The 23,761-nt window shown below is 48.3% G+C and overlaps 2 protein-coding genes across 14 annotated transcripts; both read right to left on the bottom strand.

Annotated features, from left to right (window-relative positions):
* Nucleotides 1-171: 171 nt before the first annotated feature.
* Nucleotides 172-15,197, bottom strand: gphna (gephyrin a). Of its 12 annotated transcripts, XM_062469623.1 has the most exons (25): nt 14,915-15,197; nt 13,568-13,646; nt 13,145-13,202; nt 12,815-12,907; nt 12,435-12,529; nt 12,264-12,330; nt 11,876-12,148; nt 11,475-11,585; nt 11,079-11,207; nt 9,679-9,723; nt 8,742-8,816; nt 7,867-7,909; nt 7,400-7,537; nt 6,077-6,169; nt 5,759-5,934; nt 5,478-5,536; nt 5,080-5,233; nt 4,856-4,977; nt 4,494-4,581; nt 4,291-4,364; nt 3,065-3,129; nt 2,389-2,490; nt 1,856-1,959; nt 1,448-1,544; nt 172-1,349 (listed from the first exon to the last, which is right to left on the bottom strand). In XM_062469623.1, the coding sequence occupies exons 1-25, from the start codon at nt 14,976-14,978 to the stop codon at nt 1,216-1,218; spliced, it is 2,538 nt and encodes an 845-aa protein (XP_062325607.1). In that variant the 5' UTR covers nt 14,979-15,197; the 3' UTR covers nt 172-1,215. The 12 variants fall into 12 exon arrangements, with proteins under 12 accessions (XP_062325607.1, XP_062325611.1, XP_062325609.1 ...); XM_062469627.1 differs by lacking the exon at nt 11,475-11,585; XM_062469625.1 differs by lacking the exon at nt 8,742-8,816 and having other exon boundaries at nt 14,915-15,196.
* Nucleotides 15,198-15,758: 561 nt separating this feature from the next.
* Nucleotides 15,759-22,563, bottom strand: fut8a (fucosyltransferase 8a (alpha (1,6) fucosyltransferase)). Of its 2 annotated transcripts, none has more exons than XM_062469643.1 (11): nt 22,428-22,563; nt 20,091-20,141; nt 19,530-19,806; nt 19,228-19,346; nt 18,894-19,056; nt 18,632-18,746; nt 18,185-18,422; nt 17,716-17,962; nt 17,381-17,557; nt 17,141-17,291; nt 15,759-16,964 (listed from the first exon to the last, which is right to left on the bottom strand). In XM_062469643.1, exons 3-11 carry the CDS (start codon nt 19,736-19,738, stop codon nt 16,635-16,637), a joined length of 1,749 nt encoding a protein of 582 aa, XP_062325627.1. In that variant the 5' UTR covers nt 19,739-19,806; nt 20,091-20,141; nt 22,428-22,563; the 3' UTR covers nt 15,759-16,634. The 2 variants fall into 2 exon arrangements, with proteins under 2 accessions (XP_062325627.1, XP_062325628.1); XM_062469644.1 differs by having other exon boundaries at nt 22,295-22,562.
* Nucleotides 22,564-23,761: the final 1,198 nt, after the last annotated feature.

The following is a 23,761-nucleotide window of genomic DNA, read 5'->3' as shown; positions in this document are numbered from 1 at the left end:
ACTCCACAGCGCCACAGTGCCTTCATGAAACAGGCTTAGCTATTGGATGATGCCAGGGACAGAATGTCGGGAACGGCCAATAAGATCTATTGTTAGAGAGGGTGAAGAGAAAGGTCAAAACTCATACATTTAAAATTATTCTTAAGAAATAAATGATAACGATCGTTTTACATAATGATCAAGGATTGTTTTTTTAATTATTAATTTCAATATCATTACAGAAAATGTTATAGTACAGAGTTCTTCAATGACCTCTCATTGCTTTGATAATGTCTTACATAAGAGTGCTGGTCGCATTTCTGTACAATATTACTCTTTTTCTGTACATTGTTTTAAACAGTTGTTAAAAAGGCAGTCCGCACTTAAATAAGCTGGTTCTCCCTTCTGAAAGATGAAAGTAATGAAAGAGAAAGTTTTCTCCGGTCTCCCCAGTCTCTGGGTGGGTGGGTGAGCTGGTGGGGTAATAGATGGGGGCAAGTGGGGTAGTAGATGGGGTCAGGGCAAATAGGCAGGTGAGGTGGTAGGAAGCTGGAGGATAGGTCAGCTGTTGTGACCGGATAACCCCACTACCTTGCCCATGCCTGCACATTTGGCACCGCGCACATAAACACGACTCACAGGATAAACAACAAGCGAAGCTGGCTATATAGCCTTTATGGAGATTAAATGAGGGAGATATGAGGCATAGAAGCACTAGAGGGAAAATATGTCACCTAATTGCACCATAAGGATGATACAGCCCTCCTCTCCAGCCAGAGCAATGTTCTGACATCATATCCTGCCAGGAGAGGAAATGGGCATCTCCAGAGGAGCTCTACTGCTACAGCTAACAGGAAAGGGAGGGGCTAGCACTGAACACACAAAGCAAATGGGAGGAAAGAGAACACAGTTGATAATATAATATAATGATAATATCAATAACCATAATAATTAAATATAATAATCATGATAATTATAACAAGGATATAATACAGAATAAATCTCTTATATTTCATATATTCTTCACTTCAAAAGCTCATATTTTTTCTGTCTTGTAAATACAATGATCTTTTTTTTTTCCTTCACATTGAGATTGATAAATGTACTCCTATAGTATTCTTTGTGATTTGAGAAGTCGATATCCCAGTTCAGTACAAACTAGCTGTGCCATTGCATATTAATGGGATAGTTTGATGATATGTGAACATGCAGCGCTGCTCCGTCCAGAAAGTGACATCATAGCCGGCCAATCACCATGACGTCCACCACCTCCCCCTTGTGCAGCTCAACGTACTGCTCCGTCTTCGGGGGCAGCATCAGCAGGCCGTTGGCGCTGCGCATGCTCATCAGGCGGCTACTCATCTGGTTCCCTGGGGGACGGGGATGGAACATCGTCACGTGTGTGTGTGTACATATTTAGGTGAATTGTGTGTGCATAAAGTGTGTGTGTAGTGTGTGTGTGTCCTACCTGTACTCTGTGCCCAGGGCAGGGGCTCCTGGTGATGCCAGGTGAGAATGCAGCGGTGGTACTCTGGACGAGGATCCAGTTTCACGTCACAAGACAACTGCATGACAGACACAACACGGCGCACCCTGATGACATCACTACACCCTGATGACATCATTACATTTCCACAGATAGCAAACAAGCCGGGGGCAGCATCTCCTGTCCTTCATTACTGTTCCCCCCCTCATGTTGCTTATAAACTACAGCAATGTCCTAATGGACTTACTGTCCACACTCAAACTGTCAAATAAGTCAAACGTCTACAGCTAGTTGAGGATTTGACATGTAATTATTACACTGTGGTATTTTGTTTTTGTTCACCATACATTAATCAGCTCACAGCTTACAGCTCAGTGGGTTAGTTCTCACCCTGGCCTTGATGATAGTTGGCCGAGGATCCAGGATACCCTGCATCTTCCTCAGGGCAGGAATCACAAACAGGTTACAGGTGACCACTGCTGATACAGGGTTACCTGAGAGAGAGGGAGATAGAGGGAGAGAGAGAGATAGAGGGAGAGAGAGAGATAGAGGGAGAAAAGGAGAGGGAGACAAAGAGAGAGAGAGAGACAAAGACAGAGAAAGGGAGAGGTGGGAAGACAATGTTTCCACATTAATTTTTCCAGACAAAAATTGTGCACGGTTTGGTAGAGGTTAGTTTAAGTTTTTTTCAGTTTAATTGAATTAGTCATAGAGTAGGTTTGATTCAGGTCTGACTGAGGTTGGGTTTAGGGTGGGTTGAGTTGATGGTTGGGTTGAGGTTGGTCTTAGGTTGAGGTTGGAGGTTTAATTGAGGTCTGTCTGAGGTTGGACTAAGGTTGGGTGGAGGTTTGTCTGAGGTTGGACTAAGGTTGGGTGGAGGTTTGTCTGAGGGTGGAGGATGCTGTACAACCAGGGGCACCTACTTCCGCGCGGTGGCGGTGGGACGGGTTGTCTGCTGGCCTCGGTGTCGCTCAGATGCACCGCCTCCACCAGGGCGGCGCCTGTGTCTCTGAAGGTGAAATTACCTTGGAGGAACAAACACACTAGTCACCTCAGCCTGGTCTCAACCAGGACAGAAGACCAGCTAGCAGGGCCTTAGACTGGAGCTCCACAAAGAGACTCTACAGTGCAGCTCCACACTGAGGCTCTACCGTGCAACACCACAGAAAGGCTCAACAGTGGGCTCTACAGTGCAGCTCCACAATGGGGCTCTCAGACACGACAGGCACACGGGGGGGGGGGGGGGGGGGCCTTGGTGACAGGGTGGCCTCCACACACAAGGGCTCTGGACTGTGGCTTCAACACAGGGGTAGAGCTGGGCAGGGGAGGGCCTGATATGGGCTTGGGCCACGGGTAGGACAGAGGTATATAAAGACCCTGGATAGGAGGAAGGTATATAAAGACCATGGATGGCTGGAAGACAGGAAGGAGGCCTGGTAGGGAGGAAGGCCTGCAGGCTGGAGATGGGGGCTGAGATTGAGGGAGGATCAAGGTAAGGGAGGGTTGACGGGTAGGTTAGTGAAGGTTAAGGTAAAGGATGAGGTAGGGTTGAGGACAGGAAATGGGTAAGGGTCTACTCTAGACATCCAGAATACCTACCTGGCAAAGCGAAAATGAGTTTCCGTGCACCGTCGATGTCAACAGTGGCAAATGTGGTCGGGAGGCTGGTAAGAGATAGGAGACAGTCAGAACATGCATCCCCTCTCAGGGCTCAACATTAAAAAAATTTGGCACTGGCCCCATCGGGCCAGTGGGTTTGAAACTTACTGGCCCCAAGACAGTTTTTACTGGCCCCCCCTCCAAAAGTTGTAATTTATCATTGTTACAACAAAACCAAAGACTTATAAGTTGTGTTATTCTGTTAACATATTTAACCATTTATTAAACACATCCTGGATATAAAAACAAACAAAAATGAAATCACATTTCTAGTGATAAAAAATTAAAAGGTAATAGTCAGAAAAACAATTGACTTAACCTCAAACATGACGTGGTCTCTCCCCTGCTGACAGCCATCTCTACACAACTCTGTCTGGCTGAAACTGAAACCTCTGGTCCCTCAATGCTAATATATAAAAGCTTCCATAGCATTTCATCAGTATGATACTAAGTACCCAAGTCGACACCATTCTTCTGCTGCAGTTCAATTGCCTGGGGAAACTAGGCGAACGGTTGGCCCGTCTTAATTACGTGATATGCGGTTGTTATAAGTCGTGCAATAACACGATGGGCATCTACATTTAAATTCCTGACCAGCATGGTCAACGGCCTCGAAGATGGATTGTCAACCATCTGCTTAGCTGTCACGCAAACCAGGGGCTGTCTGCTAGCATGGCTGTCGGTGCCCCTGTAAAAATATCCATTTTGTCTGCTTTAGACGGGAACATACGACAGACGACACAGTGCATCTTCGTTCCATAAAAAAGTTGCTTCCGTTTGAGCTTGTAGCTCTACTTTGCTGCCATCTTCACTTTATTGTCTCACGCCAGTTGTTAAAAAATGCATCGAGATTAGAGAATTACAATTTGACAACCACTCGTCACTCACTACTCAACTCTTGATTTGCCAACTGTGCGCCCCACGAGCTGCAAAGTTATTTATGCATTTAGCAGATAGCAAAACATATGAAGGATGTTAACTTTTACAATGCAAATTTTCTTTTCAATCAATAATTTGCAGTGGCCCGATCGGGCCAGTGAGTTGCTAGTTTAACTGTCCCAACGTTACTTTTTACTGGCCCCGGGCCATCGGGCCATCGTTATTGTCGAGCCCTGCCCTCTGCTAAAAGCCCTAACTCGTTCCCCTGTCTCCCCTACATGTCTCACCCTGGCTTCATGAAGACCCGTCCAAAGTGGATGTGGGCATGGAGGTCGATGTCCAGCACCTGCTTCAGGTAGTCCTGCAACACATACACACACACACACACACAAACACATATATACACACAGTTTCTCGAACAAAGTACCCACACCTACACACATCCACCCCTACACACCACTCCACCCCCACGCAGCATTGGGGTCCTCACCTTCTCCCCCATGGACACGCCCCCTGAGGTGATGATGACATCAGCGCGACTGATGCCCTCGTTCAGTGCGTTGAGAAGATCGTCTGGGCTGTGGAGGAAGCAGGGATAGATCCGTTAAACATACAGTTCCTCACAAGCCATTCATTCCACAACTGACTCCTGCTAGTCGAACAAAATAGGAATTTCTTGACGTTGTTGTCTAAATCGTGTAGTACTCAAGATAGGTCCTACACAGGGAGTCATCCTGATGACCTCATCCCGAACACAAAGTCATCCCAGTGGGCTTCTATTGTAGTACTCAGATCAGCTCGGGGAGGATTAGTGAGGTATTCATGGTTACGGAGTAATTATGGGGTGTTTACTTGTCTCCTACGATGCCCAGGTTGATGGTAGGGTAGCCATGTTCCTGGATGGTCGCCAGCAGAGTGGATCTGTTGCTGTCTCGAATCTTTCCAGGGTGGAGGTCATCTTCTGGGTTCAACAGCTACACAGGCCCACACAAAACACACCCAGTTATCTGTTCCGTACAGACAACACCAAATGTGTGTGTGTCTGTGTGTGTGTGTGTGTGTGGTTTCCCGCTCACCTCGTTGCCAGTTGACATGACAGCCACCACAGGGAATTTCTGTACCTCCACCTCGGTGACCCCCACTGTGGCCAACAGACCGATCTCTGAAGGCCCCATGTGGGTTCCCTTAGACAGAACACACTCCCCCCGCTTGATGTCATGACCGATGGGCCTGTAGGGGGTAGCAGAGAGGCATTCAGAACACAGGTAATCCAAGCCATTTCAGACACTTAAGATCTTTAGTTAGTAAGTATTGTGTTAATATGTATTGTGTAATATGTAATACTTAGTGCGATTTGAGCCTATAACCCAACAGTGTGCCATGCTTTGTTTAGCTTCATAGAAACCTCCAACACGGGGCCTTCGACGTAAGTGTGATAACGTCCAGAAAGGGAGGAGCGTTAGGTCACGTTTACCTGATGTCTTGGCCAGGGCGCGCCTGCACCAGGATCCTCACCTCCAGCTCCTCTGTGCCCTAAAACAAGCACACCCAAACCCCGTCAGAGAAAACGGAGGGACACAGGCAGAAAGAACGTCAGGAGAGACCGACAGAGAGAGAGAAAGAGAGAGAGATATAGAGACACAGAGACACAGAGACAAAGACAGAGACAGAGAGAGACAGAGAGAGAGAGACAGATCCCGACAGAGGAGGAACAGATGAAGGAGTGACTGGAGGGAGGAGATGGGGGAGACTCACATCCTCGGACTCCCTGAGCAGTTCCGTGTCCTCCACCTGCACCACGGCATCCGCCCCGCAGGGGATAGGAGCCCCGGTGGTGACCCTCATCACCTGGCCTGGCATCACCGTGTGGCTGGGCTGCTGGCCTGCCTGGGACTCCCCCATGATGAAACGGTCTCCCGGGCCGTCCGCAGCTGGAACACACACGCACACCATCCATATCCAAACACACAAAGTAGCGATCACCTTGACAAACTCTTTTAAACTGCACAGTGACTGTCCGAAGTGGCTGTTGATGTGAGCGTCCGTCTGTCTGTCCGTCTGTCTGCGTCTCACCTCGGACAGCGTAGCCGTCCTTCACAGAAGCGGGGAAGGGAGGGAGGTTGTCTTTGGCGTAAACATCCTGAGCCAGGACCCGCCCCATCCCATCTGGACAGGAAACAGGAAACAGCAAGAGGCTTCATTCAGTATGTAAAGACAACCGAGAATGGCATCTGCATGCTGGCGGTGTGTGCTGTGTGTGTGTGTATGTACAAACGTGTGTGTGTGTGTGTCTGTATGTTGATGATGAGCCATGCCACAGCAGCCCAAGGTGATGATGAGTGGCTGCTGGAATGAGCAGCCAACATGGATACGTACACACACATGATACTACACTGGGACACACACACACACACCTTATACTACACTGGGACACACACACACACACACTTTATACTACACTGGGACATACACACACGATACTACACTGGGACACACACACACACACTGTCTTACAGACAGTCCTAACCAATGACGAAAGCTAATGAAACCAAAAACTGGCCTGCTGAAGGTCTTGTCTGGTTCAAACCCTCCATGTGCTCCTGGGGTGGCCTAGGGTCAGGGGTCAGGGCTCTCTCTTATTCTCTGATCCACATGCATGTAAAGTGTCCCATGCAGCAGTAGCAGCAGCAGCCATCACTATGGTCTGGTCCACTTGTGTGACAACGCCCCCTCTGGCCTGGAGGTGACATGACCCTGCCGTGACCCCCCGGGGTTCAGCCGTGCAGGTGGAGGGGGGCGAGCACTGACCTGGGTGCTGCCAGGGGCCCAAGCCAGTTGCCAGGCCGGTTGCTAGACCCGTAGCCATGGTAATGGTGGCACCAGCCCTCCTGTGAGTCTGTGTTGCTGTGACGGGGAGGGGAGGAGTCTGTCTCCAGGCCACACCCCTCGGAGCCCAGACAGACTTACGAGGGGGAGGGGCAACTTCTGCAGCTCCTAAATCTGCAGCTAGCAAGTGGAGGGTCAGGGTTCAGGGATAGGGCATAGACACATTAGGGGTCGAGGGCTACTGCATCTTAACCATCATCATCACCAGTGTCATCATCATCGTGATATCATCCTCTTCAAACCAAGGAGACAGACGGTAACCATGGAGACAGGGATGCTGATAGGTGATGACAGGAGACATGATGGAAGTACAGGCATGACACGCTTGTATGTGTGTGTGTGTGTGTGTGTGTGTGTGTGTGTGTGAGTGTGTGTGTGTGTGTGTGTGCGTGTGAGTATATTACCTCTCTGGTTTGATGATGGTTGGTTTGTGTAGAGTGTTAATGTGTGCAAGTGCAGTCCAGAGTGTGTGTGTGTGTGTGTGTGTGTGCGCACACATCTGTGTATTACCTCTGTAGTTGATGATCTCAGTGCCCAGTACAGGGGTCATCTCCAGCACAGTGATAAAGGCCTTATCCATGGAGGTGAGGGGGAACGGAGACATACGGTGACGCCTCGCCACCTTACTGATGTCCACCGCGCTGTGGCCTGAACACACACACACGTGAGACACACAAAAACATTACAGACATTTACATTTAGTCATTTAGCAGACGCTCTTATCCAGAGCGACTTACAGTAAGTACAGGGACATTCCCCCGAGGCAAGTAGGGTGAAGTGCCTTGCCCAAGGACACAACGTCATTTGACACGGCCGGGAATCGAACTGGCAACCTTCTGATTACTAGCCCGACTCCCTCACCGCTCAGCCACCTGGCGTCCTCCAGACACATAAACCCACACACAAACACATCCCCACAAATGTCACACACACACACACACAAATATTACTCACACCAGTATCTCACAGTTACTTACTGGCTCTAAGAATGTTCTCCTTGCTGCCACAACGTGACTGAACCTAGAGAGAGAAAAGAATTGAGGGAGAGGGAAAGAGAGAGATGGATGAAAGGAGATCATCACTATGACTACAACAACCATCCAGCTAGAGCCCTTGGAGGATCCTGACCACCCTTCCATCCCCGTCCCAACCGCAGACAGGAGAGAGGGAGTGAGGAGAGAGAGACAGAAAAGTCAGTCAGGAAGTTGAGATCGAAATTTGCCTAAAGCAGAGAAGAAGAAGTGCGCACAAACACACGCAGGCCACGCCCCTGCACACGTGCACGCACACACACACACACACAAAAGGCCCAGTAACAGAGAAGCTTCTCCCCCAGACCCAACTGACAGCTCTAAGGACGCCTATAGTTTCCATTAGTACGCTTTCATTATTCCTTCCTGCTTTGCTCAGCTCAGCAGACCCCACTAGATCCTCCCTGTCGGCACACACAGTGCTGCCATCAGGAACCACACAGCCACAACTACACACACACACACTCTCTCTCTCTCTCTCTCTCTCTCTCTCTCTCTCTCTCTCTCTCTCTCTCTCTCTCTCTCTCTCTCTCTCTCTCTCACAAACACACACAGGTGTGTAAGTCTGGCAGAGTTATCCTGGTAAATGAAAAGGGTGGGTGGAGGGAGGGAGGGGACAAAGGGATGGGTGGAGGAGGGACAACGGAGAAGTAGATGGGAAGAGGGGTGGAGAGGTAGAGGAGGGATGGATGGATGGATGGAGAAGCCAGTGAGAGACGTAAGGAGGATGGGATGCATGGAGAAAGGAGGGAGGGAGGGGTGGAGCAAACAGAGAGGAGGGGAGAGGGGGAGGGAGGAATGGAGGAGGGAGGGAGGTTTACCTGGTCCAGGGTAGAGTACCTGGCCTTGAGCCTGATGACCTCATCAAGGTGAGCCCTGAACTCTCTCCTGGAGGCCTGGAGAAAGCCACAGGATAGTAACTCACCTGACACACACACATGCACACACACACATGCACACACACACACACACACACACCCACACACATGCACACACACATACATACACTCGCTTGCACGCACACACACACTACCATTGCTGTCAGTTGAACATGAGGGATGAAGAGACAGGAAGCCACAGAGATGAAGCCTTTACCAGTTGACCCCGTAGCATCACTGTTTCTATCACACTGAACCATTCTACAATGGTTTCTAGAATGCTATGACACTGACCATTCTAGAATGCTGCATATCTGTGCATGAGTGGTGGGGCTGAGCTCATGGCTCGAGACAGTTGCAACAGATTAACATGGATTCCTTCACTTCTCTTCCTCCTCTCTCTATCTCCCTGTCTCTATCATACCTGCTCCCTGATAAGAATGTTGAGGAGGTCCAATCAGAAGCTGTTTAAACTCAGTGACCAGGAAGTGAACTGCAAGATGTTAAAGCAAGAGAGATGAGAAAGCAAATAAAAACATCAGCAGAACTCAGCACAGGCTCCCCATGACTAAACAGGTGGGAGGGAGGGATAAACTCTGAGGGGGTGAGGAAAGGAAGAGGGGAGGAGGTACAGGGTTTAGACAGGAGGAGGTGCAAAGGTGGTGAGAGAGGAGGAGAAGCTGGATGGGAAAGGAGAGGTTAGTAAAGAAGGGAGGGAGGGAGGGAGGGAGGGAGGGAGGGAGGGAGGGAGGGACGGACGGAGGGAGGGAGGGACGGAGGGAGGGAGGGAGGGACGGAGGGAGGGAGGGAGGGAGGGAACAGGTGAGGGTGACGATGGGGTGTGAGGTGGTTGCCATGGATACAGAGCATGCTGGAGTACCTGTGAATTACTATAAGTGGATGAGCAGGAAGAGGGGAGCCGCGCCTGGGGGGCGAGGGAGAGAGAGAGAGAACAGGGTTAACACACACACACACGCCCGCACGCGCACACACATACACCCCCGCACGAGCACAGACACACGCAGACTTAGAAACACACACAAATGCATACACGCACGCACAGAAAAAGAAACACACACACACCAACACCTAAACACGCACACATTCACACCACATTTGAACACAAACACACCCACGCAGAGGTTATGAAATGTATGTTTTTCATGTACTTGGAATCCCTTAAATATAAGTAAACTACTTTTAACTTGTGTCTGTCAGCACTTCCCTGACCAGCACCTCCCTGTTCCCGCTGAACATAAGAGTCTTTATGTAACCACCTCAGCATTGCAGCTAGCTAGCATCCAAGCTAGGAGAGCAATCTTAACACCGCTAGCTAACTCAACCAGCGTCCTCTACAGCACCTAGCATCTTGGCTAATAGCAAAACCATCATGTACCATTGCGAAGATAGACAAGTACCTTAACTAAGATGCTAACAAGACAACAAAGCCCCCTACCCTACAAAAGACATCTAGCGAACACTACAACACAAAAAACAACTGTCAAATATGCACACACACACAATCTAATTCCCACAAATACCTGGGAGGATGAGAGGCTCTTGCTTACCATTGTGCTGTCTTCTGACTGAGAGTAGGACTCCCACACACACACACACACAAGCAAATGTGCGCGCGCACAAACACACAGACACATTCACACACAGAGCGTAGAGGGCGCAGTGAGCCAGAGGAAAGAGAATAGAAGCATGTAGGATGGAGTCAAATAAATAAATAAATCAGAGTAGTCGGAAAGCGATAGAGAGGTGAGAGAGAGAGACTAAAGAGAAAGATAGAGATGGAAGAAAAGGATGAAGAACTGCCTGCCTGCAGACAGGTATCTTGTCCAAGCCTGGAGAGAGGATGAAGATTGTGAGCTGGGATGAGAGGTGGGAGGGTGGTCCTGGGGGAGGAGGGGCCTGGGCATAGTGGGGGAGTTTGTAAGGAGGGGTGTATGGGAGGGTATTACCTTTGGGGGGGGGGGGGCAGGATGGGGGTGAGTAGGGTAGGATGGGGCATTACCTTGTGGGTGGAGGAGAGGAGGAGGGTAGGAAAGGGGTATTACCGTGGGGTGGGGGTGAGGAGAAGGGTATTACCTTGGGGGTGGGGTTGAGGAGGAGGGTAGGAAGGGGGTATTACCTTGGGGGTGGGGAGGAGGGTAGGAGGGGATATTACCTTGGGGGTGGGGCAGGGTGGGGTGAGGAGCAGGGTAGGGGGGGGTATTACCTTGGGGGTGGGGCAGGGTGGGGGTGAGGAAGAGGGTAGGGGGGGGGGGGTATTACCTTAGGGGTGGGGCATGAGGCAGTGGAGAGACGGGAGGTGGCCTGGGCACGTGGAGACTCTGAGGGGGTGGTGCTGAGAGACGCAGTGTCCCGAGCCTGGACCCCCCGCGAGATGATGGCGTCAGGGATCTAACACACACACACGCACACACACAGGTGACGAGGGAGACAGTGGAAAAAAGGGAGGGAGTGGTTAGTTCTAAAACACAAACTATGCTCACATGAAAATTCGTAAATAAGTTCATATAAATCTACCTGTCCATCAGCACATCTCTTTAATTCTTACATACTACTAGATGAAAGTTGGAAGAGACCAATAACAGGAGGAGGGGTGGTCTGTGAGGATCAATGAAAGGGGGAAGGCAGTGTGAGGAGAGTGGGGTGGGCAGGCCTTACCGGGGGGTCGCCACAGGAACAGGTGAAATGTGTCGGGACAGGTGTGTGGCCAGGCAGGTAGTGCCCACCTTTCGCCATGACAACAGCGTGGTTGGGGGGTGGCGTCCCCCTCTGATGATGAATATGACACAGGTCAACAGGATGGAGCACAAACAAACACACTCACACATGAATGTGCATAGACAATCACACACACACAACCCCCCCCCCTCCACACAAACAAACAGGTAAACAAGGACATCAGGATGTACAGGGAGCGCTACAGACACAGACATTAAAACCCCAGAAGGGGGAGATTACAGGATAAAAAGGAGGGAACTGCAATGCATGAAAACAGACCAGCTGTTCATTTCATGGACACACACACAAGCGGTGGTCAGTGTGTCCTGTCCGGGTGTTACCTTGGCAGCGATGGCGGCCGCGGTGATGTGGGAGGAGCCAAGGTGGTTGGAAGTCAGACTGTTGCTCTTCCTCTCCTCCTCCTCCTCTTCCTCACACTGCACCCCGCAGTCCTTGGTGTGGCGCGGGGGGGAGTGGCGGAGCGGAGGGGACAGTGGGGGAGGGGGGGAGGGGAGGTCTTGCAGAGCGTCGTGGACACCCTTCACCTTCACGATCGCATCACGCAGCAGGTCGATGGCGTGAGGGAGGGCCGGCAGGATGAACTGGAAACACTCCTTCACACACACATACACACACACAGAATTATGTGGGCATGTTTTTGGGGGTAGCTATGAGAGTTGAGGTTCCACACACACAAACACACACACACATACACAGAGGTGGTCTTACCTGAGAGCCCTTCTTGCTACCTGGCAGGTTAATGATGAGGGTTTTCCCCCTGATCCCACACACTGGCCTGCAGAGAAACACAGAGTGAGAGCTTGGACTACACGGAAGAAACAGCGATAGCAGCTGTGTGTGTCTGTGTGTGTCTGTGTGTGTGTGTGTCGGTTGTTTTACCTGGACAGCATGCCGAGAGGCGTGACGTTGAGAGAGCCCATGAGCATGGCCAGAGCCATCCCTGGAGCCTCACGCTCTATCACCTCCCTGGTGGCCTGTCGGGACAGCACAGTGCACCATATCAAACACAAACACGTAACACATACCTGCACTCATGCACCACAGAATCAGAATTGTGTTTAATCACCAAGCAAGTGGTCACAAACAAGGAATTTACTTTGGTGGGCAGGTGCATACAGTGAACATTTAAACATAATGAACAAAATAAAAATTTAGAAAATGTACAACAAAATAAAATACTAGGGCTATACAATATAATATAAGATAAATAAAATAGGGACACTCCACTTTACATACAAACACACAACTGACACACACACCTCGGGTGTGACATCACGAGGGGCGAAGCCGGTGCCCCCAGTGGTCAGGACCAGGTTTAGCTCCATCTCATCACACCAGTCCAAAAGCGTCTCCTAGACAACACAACACATACACACAGTTACACTCACACACACTAATCATATCCCAGAATACTATCACCTTGCGTGAAAGTAGCACACGTGACAGGAGATATACAGGGTAGTCTGTGAGATATTTGGCCACAGGGCCTCACAATCCCAGGTTAAATGCAAGTAAATGTTAGATTTCAAGGTCAAAGAGTTAGATAGAGTGCATGACAGAGAGAGACAGACAGAGTCAGACAGACTCACCTTAATCTCATCTATTTCATCAGGAACTATTTTATAGGCTGATATGACGCCTCCCAGCCTTCAGAAAAAAAAAAGATAGAAATGAAAGAGGTTTAATTTTAGCTTCAGAGAAAATAAAAAAGGGAGGGAGGGAGGAAGAGAGAGAGAGAGAATGCATGTGAGTTTGTCTGTTTTAGTATTTGTGTGAGGAGAGAGGTTCTTGTCAAGCGCTGCATTCCAGCTGTGCAGATCTAGGAAATCTCTCCTCCCCCACTTCCTTTTCTCTCATGCCCTCCTCCCCCCCACCACCTCTGCCATCTTCCTCTCCATATAAGTGTAAAGAATACGAGACAGTGTATGGATGAGCATGTGGAAGATTTGAATGTGTGTGTGTGTGTGTGTATATATGTGTGTGTGTGTATGTGTGTGTGTCAGGGCACTCACAGTGACGGGTCATGGACCAGGTCTTTCAAGTTGACTCCACTACGGTCCTCTGCAAGATTCCTAAAACAGCTGTCACTCACTAGAGAGAGAGAAAGTGGGGGGGGGGGGGGAGCGAGGGGGTGGAGGGGGCGAGAAAGTGAGTAAACCACGTGACTTCAGAATGGCGGGCCATCAGGCAAGCACCGCTGGATAAGCAGACTAGTTTCTAAAATACAAGGAACACTACAAGCCATCATTCAGGTATAGGCCTACACCGCATGTCTCAGTTCATCCTGGCCATTTACTATCAAATTTCTGTGAAATACATTGTCGAAATCAAACAACGGTTCAGTTTGTTTCAGCACCCCAAAACCAGCGGACAGCGACCACCCGGGACGAGGGGGGCGGGGTGGGACGGCTGTATGTGATAGGCTCCTCACGACTGTGGGGCAGCTACGCTAGCTGACTGTAAATAATCATGCATCATTTAAAATACATTTTAATTCTTTTTTTTAATTCTTTTTTTTTTTTTATCTCGTTGGCCAGAGCAACAACCTTGTAGCTTACGAGCTAAGCCTCAGTATTGTCTTCTCGGCAAAACGAGCTCGCCAGGGCCTTACACAATCGAACAAGATGTGTGCAGCCTGCTAATCTTCGGCTGATTCAAGAAGCTAGCATGCCAGGATCTCTAACTAGCTAGCTTCCTAGCTGGCTAGCTTATTCTCAAGTCATGCACGATCGGTCACCTTTCCCATTAATCCTAAACAATTTCCACAAAATGGAATTATGTTTTGCAGCTAACATCTGGATATAACTCCAAAGATTGATGGATTTGCTCAAAGCTTGCTTGAGTAAGATTTGACCTGCAAAACCGACTCTTCTAGTTGCAAAAATTATTTCTGTTAGCTATGTTTGATCCATCTCTATCAGCAGCCCTCATACATTTTCATACAAGCCCGTGACCCTGGCAGAATCCGGCTCGTGCCTGCTAGCTCGCGTGCAGTACATGAATAATTCATATCACAGAACTGTTTCGCTACTACGGTGTGAAATGACTATCAAATGATAACATTTAACACAAATCCATAACTGCTTGTAGATGGCACAAATGAATCCAAGCCCCAGCCTCAGACAAATTGCCAGTTATCGTTAGCTTGCTAGCTACGTGACAATCGTCTGCAAATCCGTGGCTTGTTGTGGAGAGTAGCGGACGCTTGACAGGCGAGACTAGAAGCCGAGAGATCCAGCGGTGTTGGCCGCTGGTTCACTAACGAAACACGGAGGAAGACAGCTCAAGAAATCAAATAAATATAGCGGAAAACGACATGTGACAGCAAAACTATAGGATTAAAAACTATTTGCAATTACCAGTTAAAATTCCGACTCGAATTTGGTGATCGTGGTTGGTTAAAATCATCCCGTCTGACGCCATGATCCCCTGCGCTCTGGCCCACACTGGCAAAGACGAGAACAGAGCGCATCAAACTCTGTGTGAAGGGGAGGAGGGATGAAGCGAACAAGCCCTGAAAAGACGAATTCAGACTTAAGTCCTGTAGCAAAACCAATGAGGTTATATGCTTCCGACATGTGATGTCAGTCGTCCAGCTAAAAATAAGAGATGCCGTTTATGAAAAATGTCTCAACATATGCTGAAATCCATGACCGCCACACATTGAGCAGATTTGACAGCCAATCACATGACCATACGGTTGTCACCTGACCCTTCAGGGACTCTGCCGAGGGGCACCCCACCGCACGACGGACCGATCAGACAGACTGCTGATAAAGCAAGCAGGTAGGTAGAGGACTGTAGCTACATGTCAGAAAGCACAGTTGCCACCTTGTTACTCAGAAGAGGCAGGTCACCAGGGAATGTTGCGTACCCATAACGTCAGAAATGCGCTCCCTCAGTCATTAGAGGGGCTGCTATCGTGATTCGCTAGTCTTCTCTAATTCCTCGAACCGATATGCAGTCGCTAAGGCAATAGGCAGGAATATTGAGCACCCGGATTCCTTTATATGTATTTTAGTACCCCAAAAGTATGGAGGTGTTCGAACGCATTTAATGGTCGATTGTACTTAAAAGGACAGTGCTTGAATTGTACCGATACCTCTACACTGGAAGAAATATAATCATCCAAGCTTCATGTGCCATGTGCTATTTCTGATAGTTGTCATTAATATGAACTGAATGAGACCAAAACCAGACACACTCAGTTGCTGATCACTTTATTGATCTGCTTCATCAAAGACAATGCCCAGAAACATAAAATAAGAAAATCTCTTCATGGTAGACAGAAATCTGGGGGCCAATCATGATTTGTAATCAGTGTCACGTTTATAATTAATTAATATTCATCATGATTGTTTTAAAAAGTTTTTTTTTTTTTTTAACTCAACAACATTGAAATAAGATCAGGAAAGAGACAACATGGACTGACTAAGAGCAGATGAGTCAAGACTCAGGAGTGGTCAGTATTGTGAAAAGGCAGGTCTATACACACACACACACACACACACACACCTTTTACCCTTATAGGCACCATATTTGGAGTCATAATTGTAGGCACACACCCTACCACACATGCACATGCACATCCTCAGACACACAGAAAACAAATTTCAAAATGTAAAATAACTTCTTCAAAAGCACAATGTGGCACGGAAAATTAATAGCAGAGAAAGAAGAGATGTAGAAGTTGGCTGTAGGGAGGAGAGCAGAGATACAGTATTTGGCTCCAAGACAAGGTTGAGACAACATCCCCAGGATGGAGAGAGGAAAGGAAAAGAGAGGAGAGGTTGTTGGTTTAGAGTGCTGTAGTTTACAACGTTCTTAAGTTTCTTATTCAGCGTGAGCCCAGAGGACGAGAGGTCCTCAGGTATTTAAATAAAGAGCTGTAGTTGCCTTCATCCCTTCTTCCTCCCGGAGTGCATTCTATTAGTCCTTCTTTTGTTCCCTGTTCAAGGGACGAGCATCCCACCACAGTACTGCAAATGTCCCCAGCACACGCACACACAAATGCACACACACACACTCTCTCTCTCACGCGCACACACAAACACAGTGTACTCCTCCAGGTCCATCTGTCTAATCCTTGAGCAGTTTGTCTGCCTCGGGGTAGGTGGGGTACTTGATGGTCTCTACCCTCTCCTTCACCTTATAGGACGGGTACAGCCCCGTGCGGCCGGTTCGCCGGTGAACACCCTTTGAGTTGCCGTCCCAGTGGTTCCCGGCCACCCCGATCAGGTCCCCAGGAGCCAGTGCCAGGTCCTCGGTGCCGCGGGGCTCGTGGGCGTAGATGGCCTCCTGGTTGTGGGCGTTCTGACCTCCGAAGTAGTAGATGTCATCCAGGGAGTGGAAGAGGGAGGAGGCATCGGGGTGCAACGTCTGCATGATCTCATAGGCCACCCGGCACACCTGGGAAACACACACACGCACCAGTGAACACACGTGACACCATCGCACACACAAACAATAATACTGTCTTATTTTAGTAAAGCAGTATCTCATCATTCTTGTTGTATTATAAAATACCTATAATGCGGTGGTTCCTAACGAGTGTACGCAGAATCATGTTTTTTCAGAGTACCTACCTGAGAGGAGAAGGTGCAGACCAGAAAGTTGGTTTGGGACAGGAAGTGGATGTCGAGGATGACCCCTCGGAGGGAGTTCTCTGTGTAGCGGTTATGCAGCCCCGCGGACCACGAGATGGAGTTATCACTGATGAATTCATAGTCTGGGTACCTGACACACACACACGCATACGCACCCCGTTACAAATGGATCCTAATACGCATTTGACATGCAGGTTCTGCAGAAGTACACACACGTACTTGGACTTGGCTTCCTGTAGTAGAGAGGGGTCGTCTGTGGCCAGATAGACGCGTTTCTTGTCGACCCGCATGCGTCTGGCCAGGATCTGGTAATGCTCTTCCACATGGCCCATGTACTCCTCTATGGGGTGAAAAGCTGCCTCGGTCCCCACCTTGTCAGTCCTCCGCACATGCACCCTGTACGACACACACACACATACACACACGGTCGATACCCACTCTGTTTGCACTAGAATTGACTATCGAGTGAAAGATAGTAACATACACCCACACACCCCTAGTACTATCAGAGGGGTGTGTGTCACTGTGTCACTGTGTGTGTGTGTGTTACTGACCCTATGATGGGGTGTGAGAACCCCAGCTTGGCGGTCGTTTCCCGGATCTCCTTCTCCAGCCAGGCCTGTGGCCGGACAAGGTACTTGACGAACTGAGACACCCACCAGACAGAGGGGTCGCCGTGGAGGCGATGCAACCGGGGGGCCAGATCCTGGGGGATGGCCAGTGGCAAGTAGGGGGGCCGGGGGTGCAAGCTGTCCACTATGGGCAGCTCCACCACCTGGACGTCATGATCGTTCGTCTCCCCTGAGGGAAGGAGTGAGAGAGACCTGGCTATTCTTTGGGTGAATTGAAACACACCTGTCTGTGTATTTAACTTCTCAAACAAGTGGAAAGTAAAACCATTCAATGAATGGCCTAGTAAATAAGGTGTGGTGAACATTAAAACCCTAGGCTAGGGGTTAGGGTTGGAAGTAACAGTGAGAGAACAAGGGGTCAGGCTAAGTGTTATGGGTCGAGGGTGCGTACCTGCCCAGTGCCCCATGGATGCTCCCGTGCGGTCAGAGCAGGTTTTGCTGAGCGGCAGGAACACAGTCTCCCAGCCCCCCGTGGCGTAGCGCCAGTTCTGGGACTCCAGGATGAGGGTGCGCTGGGTGCCGTAGGCGATCATGAAGCAGTAGACCACATGGTGCAGCTGGCAGCCGTAGCCACACCCCTTGTTGATGTTGCACACCAGCTTCTTAGCTTTGCTGCAGTCTGCGGGGTTCTGGAGGGATGACGGGCATGTTACGTGACATTATAAATAGTGCTCTAATGACACGGGAATAGACAAACAACTGATTTTAAATCGTTATCCCTTCCCCCTTTTCAATGATCACCCTCAGCCTGCCTCTGTTGTCTCTCTCCCACTCTCTCTTCATTCTCTCTTTTGAGCTCTTTCTTCTCACAACGCCCCCTGCTGCCTATAACGTGTACCTGCAAGTAGCTGATTCTATTCTGCACCAGGTCAGACAGGTCCTTGGCCTCCTTCTCCCTCCAGTCTCCTGCCCCGTCAGCCTGGCTCAAGTAGTGCAGGTCTGTCATAATGGATCTGGATTCACACACCACACACACACACACACACACACACACATATTATAAGAATACAGTTAAGACAACAGGTCAGAAAATGTGTGTATGTTGGTGGGTGTGTTTGTGTGTTTGTCTGTTCATGAACATGCTTGTGTGTATGTCTGACCTCTGCTGGTGTCCCAGGTCTTGTAGTAATGTGTCAGTGTGTTTCTGCAGGGCGGGCGATTCCATGGAACCCAGCTTCTTGACCTCACTGCGGACAAAGTACCAGAGCTCCTTCACTCCCGTCTCCACCTTCCTCCTCAACTCTTCCTGGTTCCTGCCTGGCCCTGCACACGCACACGCACGCACACACAGTTAGGACCAAACATCTGAATGAGACAGTCAGCTATTTGTTAAGTAAAACTGAGGTTAACGGAGCAAGTCTGTATTATTCTACCAAGCCAGAGAAAAGGAGTTATATGTGTGTGTGTTGAGGACTGAGGACGTGTCTGTCTCACCGTCTCCAGGGAGACTACGGTAAGAGTTGATCTGCTCCTTGGCTCTAATCAGCTGCTCCTCTAGGTGGCGCAACTTCCCAGCATCAACCACACCTAGTTCTGCCTGGCCCTCAGGCAGCCTGCGGAAACACACACACATTCAAGGTCAGGTCTTTGGTAATGGTAAGCGGGTGTGTCTCCAACAAGCTCCGACACAATGGGCAGATGGAACATCTAGGTCGAGCAGCAACAATGACTTGTAGGCTAACTGGTATCAGATTTTGTTAGAAAAAGTACAAAAACAGTGTGTGTGTGCTACATACCTGAGCGTCTGGGCCATGCGTCGTAGGTCCTCGTTCTGCAGTTTGAGGCGTTCCAGCTTGGCGAGAATCTTCGCCAGTTCTCTGCTGGAACGTTCCGGATGCTCGCTGTCCCTAACCAGGTGACCCCCAATGTAGAAGAGCAGGGTTCCCCAGGCCAGGAGGATCACTATCACCCAGCGCCAGGAACCCCCCCACCCCCACGCACGCATCACGTCTGCTGGGGGTCACAGGCTCATACCATAGGTCATGCTTACAGCTACTGGTGGGAAGTTGGGGGCTGGAAGCGAGGAGGGAGAGTGGGAAGTGGAGAGAGAGGGAGAAGGAGAGGCAGAGTAGAGTAGGTAGTAGGGGGGGTGGAATAGAGAGAGAAGAAAGGAGAAAAGACCGCAGCTGTTATCTCATAACCACCCTATCTAACACAAAGCCTCAGCACACTGTTATTATCTCCTATAAGACATGCTGTCCTCAGCCCCCCCCCCCCCCCCCCCCCCAGAAGCAAAGACACCTTTAGCCATAATACATAGTATATGGTTAACCTAGTCCACCGTCATGGAAACTTACCTACACACAAGCTCCACACAGGCCTCATATGGGAAACCACTCAACTTCTTTCTGTAAGAGGAAAGATTAAAGTAAGCTTAGTTAAATTGCTGGAGGAAGTAGGTTTAATGTAACAGCTGGTGCAGGTGGGTTAAGACTGTTGGTGTACGTGGACTCGGTCTATTAACAAGTGCAATGCAAGTGGACTAGTAATAGCTGGATTGGGTGGGCTCAGTGTAATAACTGGACCAAATGGGCTTAGTGCAATTAATGGAATGTTCCAGGTGAGTTTAGTTTCAGTCACTGACAAAGAATCAGAGGGGGGAAATCCTATCAGGTCAATCCTGGAGAATCCTCTTAGAGAATGTATCCTTCAGACACAAACATACGCACAAACACATAGTGCAGATGTGTAAGCTACCTGTATCATAAACAAAGGCACCGGTAGCTTAGCCCTGATTGATCCCACAAACTGGGATTCCACTTTTAAGTCGGCTCACTCAGGGGCGGTTATAAGCACACACAATCACACACAGACAGGGTGGAGCCCAACTGCTGATATGCCAAGCCTTGTGCCACCAGAAGATGTCATCTGACTTGACACATTGCTGAATATTCTACTGATGTTCCCCTTTCCCTCTCCATACGTCCTCTTCCGCTTCTCTCTCCTCTCTGTCTTACTTCTTCTAACCATTCTATATATATTTAGCTACTTTCTTCCTCCTCAGTTTTTTCTCTTCCTCCTCCCACCTTCCCCATCTCTCCATATCTTTCTTTCTGTTTTCACATTTCCAATGGGTCCAACAAGCATCTCTGTGGGGGCTGTCCTTGACTAATTCCGGGGAATGTGTGTTGGTCAGAAAAGGTCTCTAGATCTATTTCAGACCTCCCACAATCCACATATGGAACAGTCAGCAGGGCTTCCCTGCAGTATAGACCAAGCTGACCAAATATAGGTGACTAGTGGCCATGAGGAAGTGTCATTTAAATTGAAAAATATGCTTCCCTTCAGTGTCACAGCCAACACACTGCAGCCACTGTTCTACCACATTTCACATTGCCACGGAAACCATTCCTACTATCTCGACCGACATAGATTTAAATATGTAAACAAGGAACCGATTTGTGTTTGTGAGTGTTCGACAAATGAGACAGGACACTCGCTGGATTAACAGAGCTAAAATAATTTTATAATACACTTATACCACATCTGCAGACAAATTTACTGACAAATGAAATGTGTTCTTTGTATGACGCTATCAGAGTAAATAGAGTAAACTAGTAGCTCCTTTTGAACTATCTCAAGAGTACTCTTGTTAGTCAGACCACAACTAGGTCTACTTGTTAATGTGTTAATGATTACCAGACGCTATCATATAGCAAACACACACACCCAGCTACACATCACCATAGCACTAGTGTTTGACTACGAGTATTATAGCTGCAGGCCCTATACTCCAATACAAGAAGCGTCCTATATACTCATTTATACACACACACACACACTGGAAAACTGGACATTGCTCATTATCCATGCCATTGGTTATAAGTACATACACCTTGGGCTTGTTGATCTGATGGGTTTTAATCACTAGGAAACTGGAGGTTGCTGGCAGACCAAGGCTATCATTACCATACCTGGAGAGGGCACTTGTTTCCTCTATACACTCATATACACCCTACCCATGACTCATCCTTCTACTCAGGTATCAGCTGTTCAAAATGTTTTAAAACCTGTGTGTGTAGCTTTACGTTTGAGTGTGTGTGTGTGTGTGTGTGTGTGTGGGGGGGGGGGGTAAAGTAAGTACAGTGAGTGCTTCATAAATAACTCACACCCTGTAGTGGTTGTACAGATGACACCGTTGTCTGAATGGAAACATAGCGCTACATGTAACCATTCAGCTACCTGACATCTCCACTAGCCTGTGGGCAGGAACTGCCTTCCCCCTGAAGGAAGAGCAACGTCTCCTTACAGCAACAAAGGACGCTTCTCAACTCGCAATAGTAAATAAAGGCCTACATTGCAGCGCTTTGTCAATACGACAGTTTAGAATGGGGAGAAAAATCTGAGTTCCTTCCCTGCTGTTGTCTTTTTAAAAGCCCCTTTTCATCGCAATCATTTTTTAAATCCACGGTATGCCAGATATCACACAGAAAATACCCCAGCCTGCTATTCAAATTCAACTATCCCATCACGGATTCTAACGGAAACCAGAATAGCCTACCAGCTTGTGAATCTCTCCGCTGTTACGTCTCGGCAGCGGTCGAAGGCACCGACCAGCAGGCCAGGGAGAACAACCAGACGGCGCAGATGCTAAAAGCTTTTTACGAAAAACACATTATTGGAGATAGTCTTACCATTCTTTGGCACAGGCGCGTTTTTCTTCTAAATATATATTCTGCATTACGACGATGCTTTATGTATGGTGGTTTAAAGACTGAATGCGGAAACGAGACTTGAGGAGCAACCTCCTCCACTACGCTCCGCTCCGTTATTGAGTGCAGCCCAGAATTGACAGAGCGGTAATGCGCATGCTTGTGTCAATTCAACACTGCCTTTAGCGGGTAGTGAATTGTGATGTGGATGCATAATATTAATATATACGGTTATATGTTATAATTCTGCATTAGGCTATATCCAATTTAGATATAGCCTAAAAGCATAGCGAGGTCTATATCTATGTAGTGTAACGTTGGTAACGTAAACATCCAGGATATATTTAGCCTGTCTTGCTCCTTGCATCACACTTATGTCCAAATGATCCACCCAAACAGTCAAATTAAATCTTATTGGGTCTTAACTGTTGATTACTGGTTCCTCAGCAAATAGCCAACGCTCTAATCTGGACTGTTTTAAAGACACAGTAACCTGACCTAAACCTGGTCTAAATCTTTGCGGAACACTGCAATCATCACGCCTGAGCTGATAACATATTCAAATCAAAGTGACCACATTATTAACAATAATTAGACATGGTTCATACGACAAAAAAGACTGTAGGGACAACTGCACATGTTTTACAGCATACTGCATGGATACATTTTAATATTTCTTTAAACATTGCCAATTTCAGAACTTTCCCACAGGCCTACATTATGAACTCTTTAACTGAAAAAGGTGGTCCTGTCACTTGAGAACTTACATTTACATGTATTCATTTAGCAGACGCTTTTAAAGACGCTTTCAAAGCGACTTCCAAGAGAGAGCTTTACAAAAGTGCATGATCATAAACAACGATAGCCCCAAAAAATTGCGGGTAGCCAAAACATGAAGCATATACATTGTGGAAAGCAAATAAGTGCCAATGGCAAGAAACATAAGAGCATGTAGCCTAGTTAAACATTTACATTTAGTCATTTAGCAGTTGTAAACTGTAGCAGCTGTAAACAAGTTACAGTCAAGAAGTGCAAGAGTGTAGCCTACCTGTAGGAAAGCAAGCAACAATAATATAATTCATAGCGAGTAGCCTACAAGAAGTTAAATCAACTGACCAACAAGAGCAACAAGTCCCTCAATAAGAGTCATTGTGTTCCTGAAGGAAACTAACATCAGGTCCAGCAAGTCATTCCTAAATACCGTTGTAGCCAACTCCCGGAACTTGAAATAGACAAAAAGAACACTGACATATCAGTGTTAATCTCTGATTACACCTGAACATATTGACAATATGTTCAGGTGTAATCAGAGATGG

This window comes from Osmerus eperlanus, chromosome 9 (assembly GCF_963692335.1).
Source record: "Osmerus eperlanus chromosome 9, fOsmEpe2.1, whole genome shotgun sequence".
NCBI lineage: Eukaryota > Metazoa > Chordata > Actinopteri > Osmeriformes > Osmeridae > Osmerus > Osmerus eperlanus.
This window is presented reverse-complemented; position numbering and strand designations above follow the sequence as displayed.

What these genes read in the sequence shown, in the direction of transcription:
- gphna (XM_062469623.1), bottom strand. Translation starts at nt 14,978, where the DNA reads ATGGCGTCAGACGGGATGATTTTAACCAACCACGATCACCAAATTCGA. An exon ending in CGGCCGCCATCGCTGCCAAG is followed by an intron (nt 11,586 to 11,875) that starts GTAACACCCGGA and finishes ATTCATCATCAG; the next exon opens with AGGGGGACGCCACCCCCCAA. An exon ending in CCACTTATAGTAATTCACAG is followed by an intron (nt 8,817 to 9,678) that starts GTACTCCAGCAT and finishes GGCTTTCTCCAG; the next exon opens with GCCTCCAGGAGAGAGTTCAG.
- fut8a (XM_062469643.1), bottom strand. Translation starts at nt 19,738, where the DNA reads ATGCGTGCGTGGGGGTGGGGGGGTTCCTGGCGCTGGGTGATAGTGATC. An exon ending in GACCTGGGACACCAGCAGAG is followed by an intron (nt 18,747 to 18,893) that starts GTCAGACATACA and finishes GTGTGAATCCAG; the next exon opens with ATCCATTATGACAGACCTGC. An exon ending in ATAGAATCAGCTACTTGCAG is followed by an intron (nt 18,423 to 18,631) that starts GTACACGTTATA and finishes TCATCCCTCCAG; the next exon opens with AACCCCGCAGACTGCAGCAA.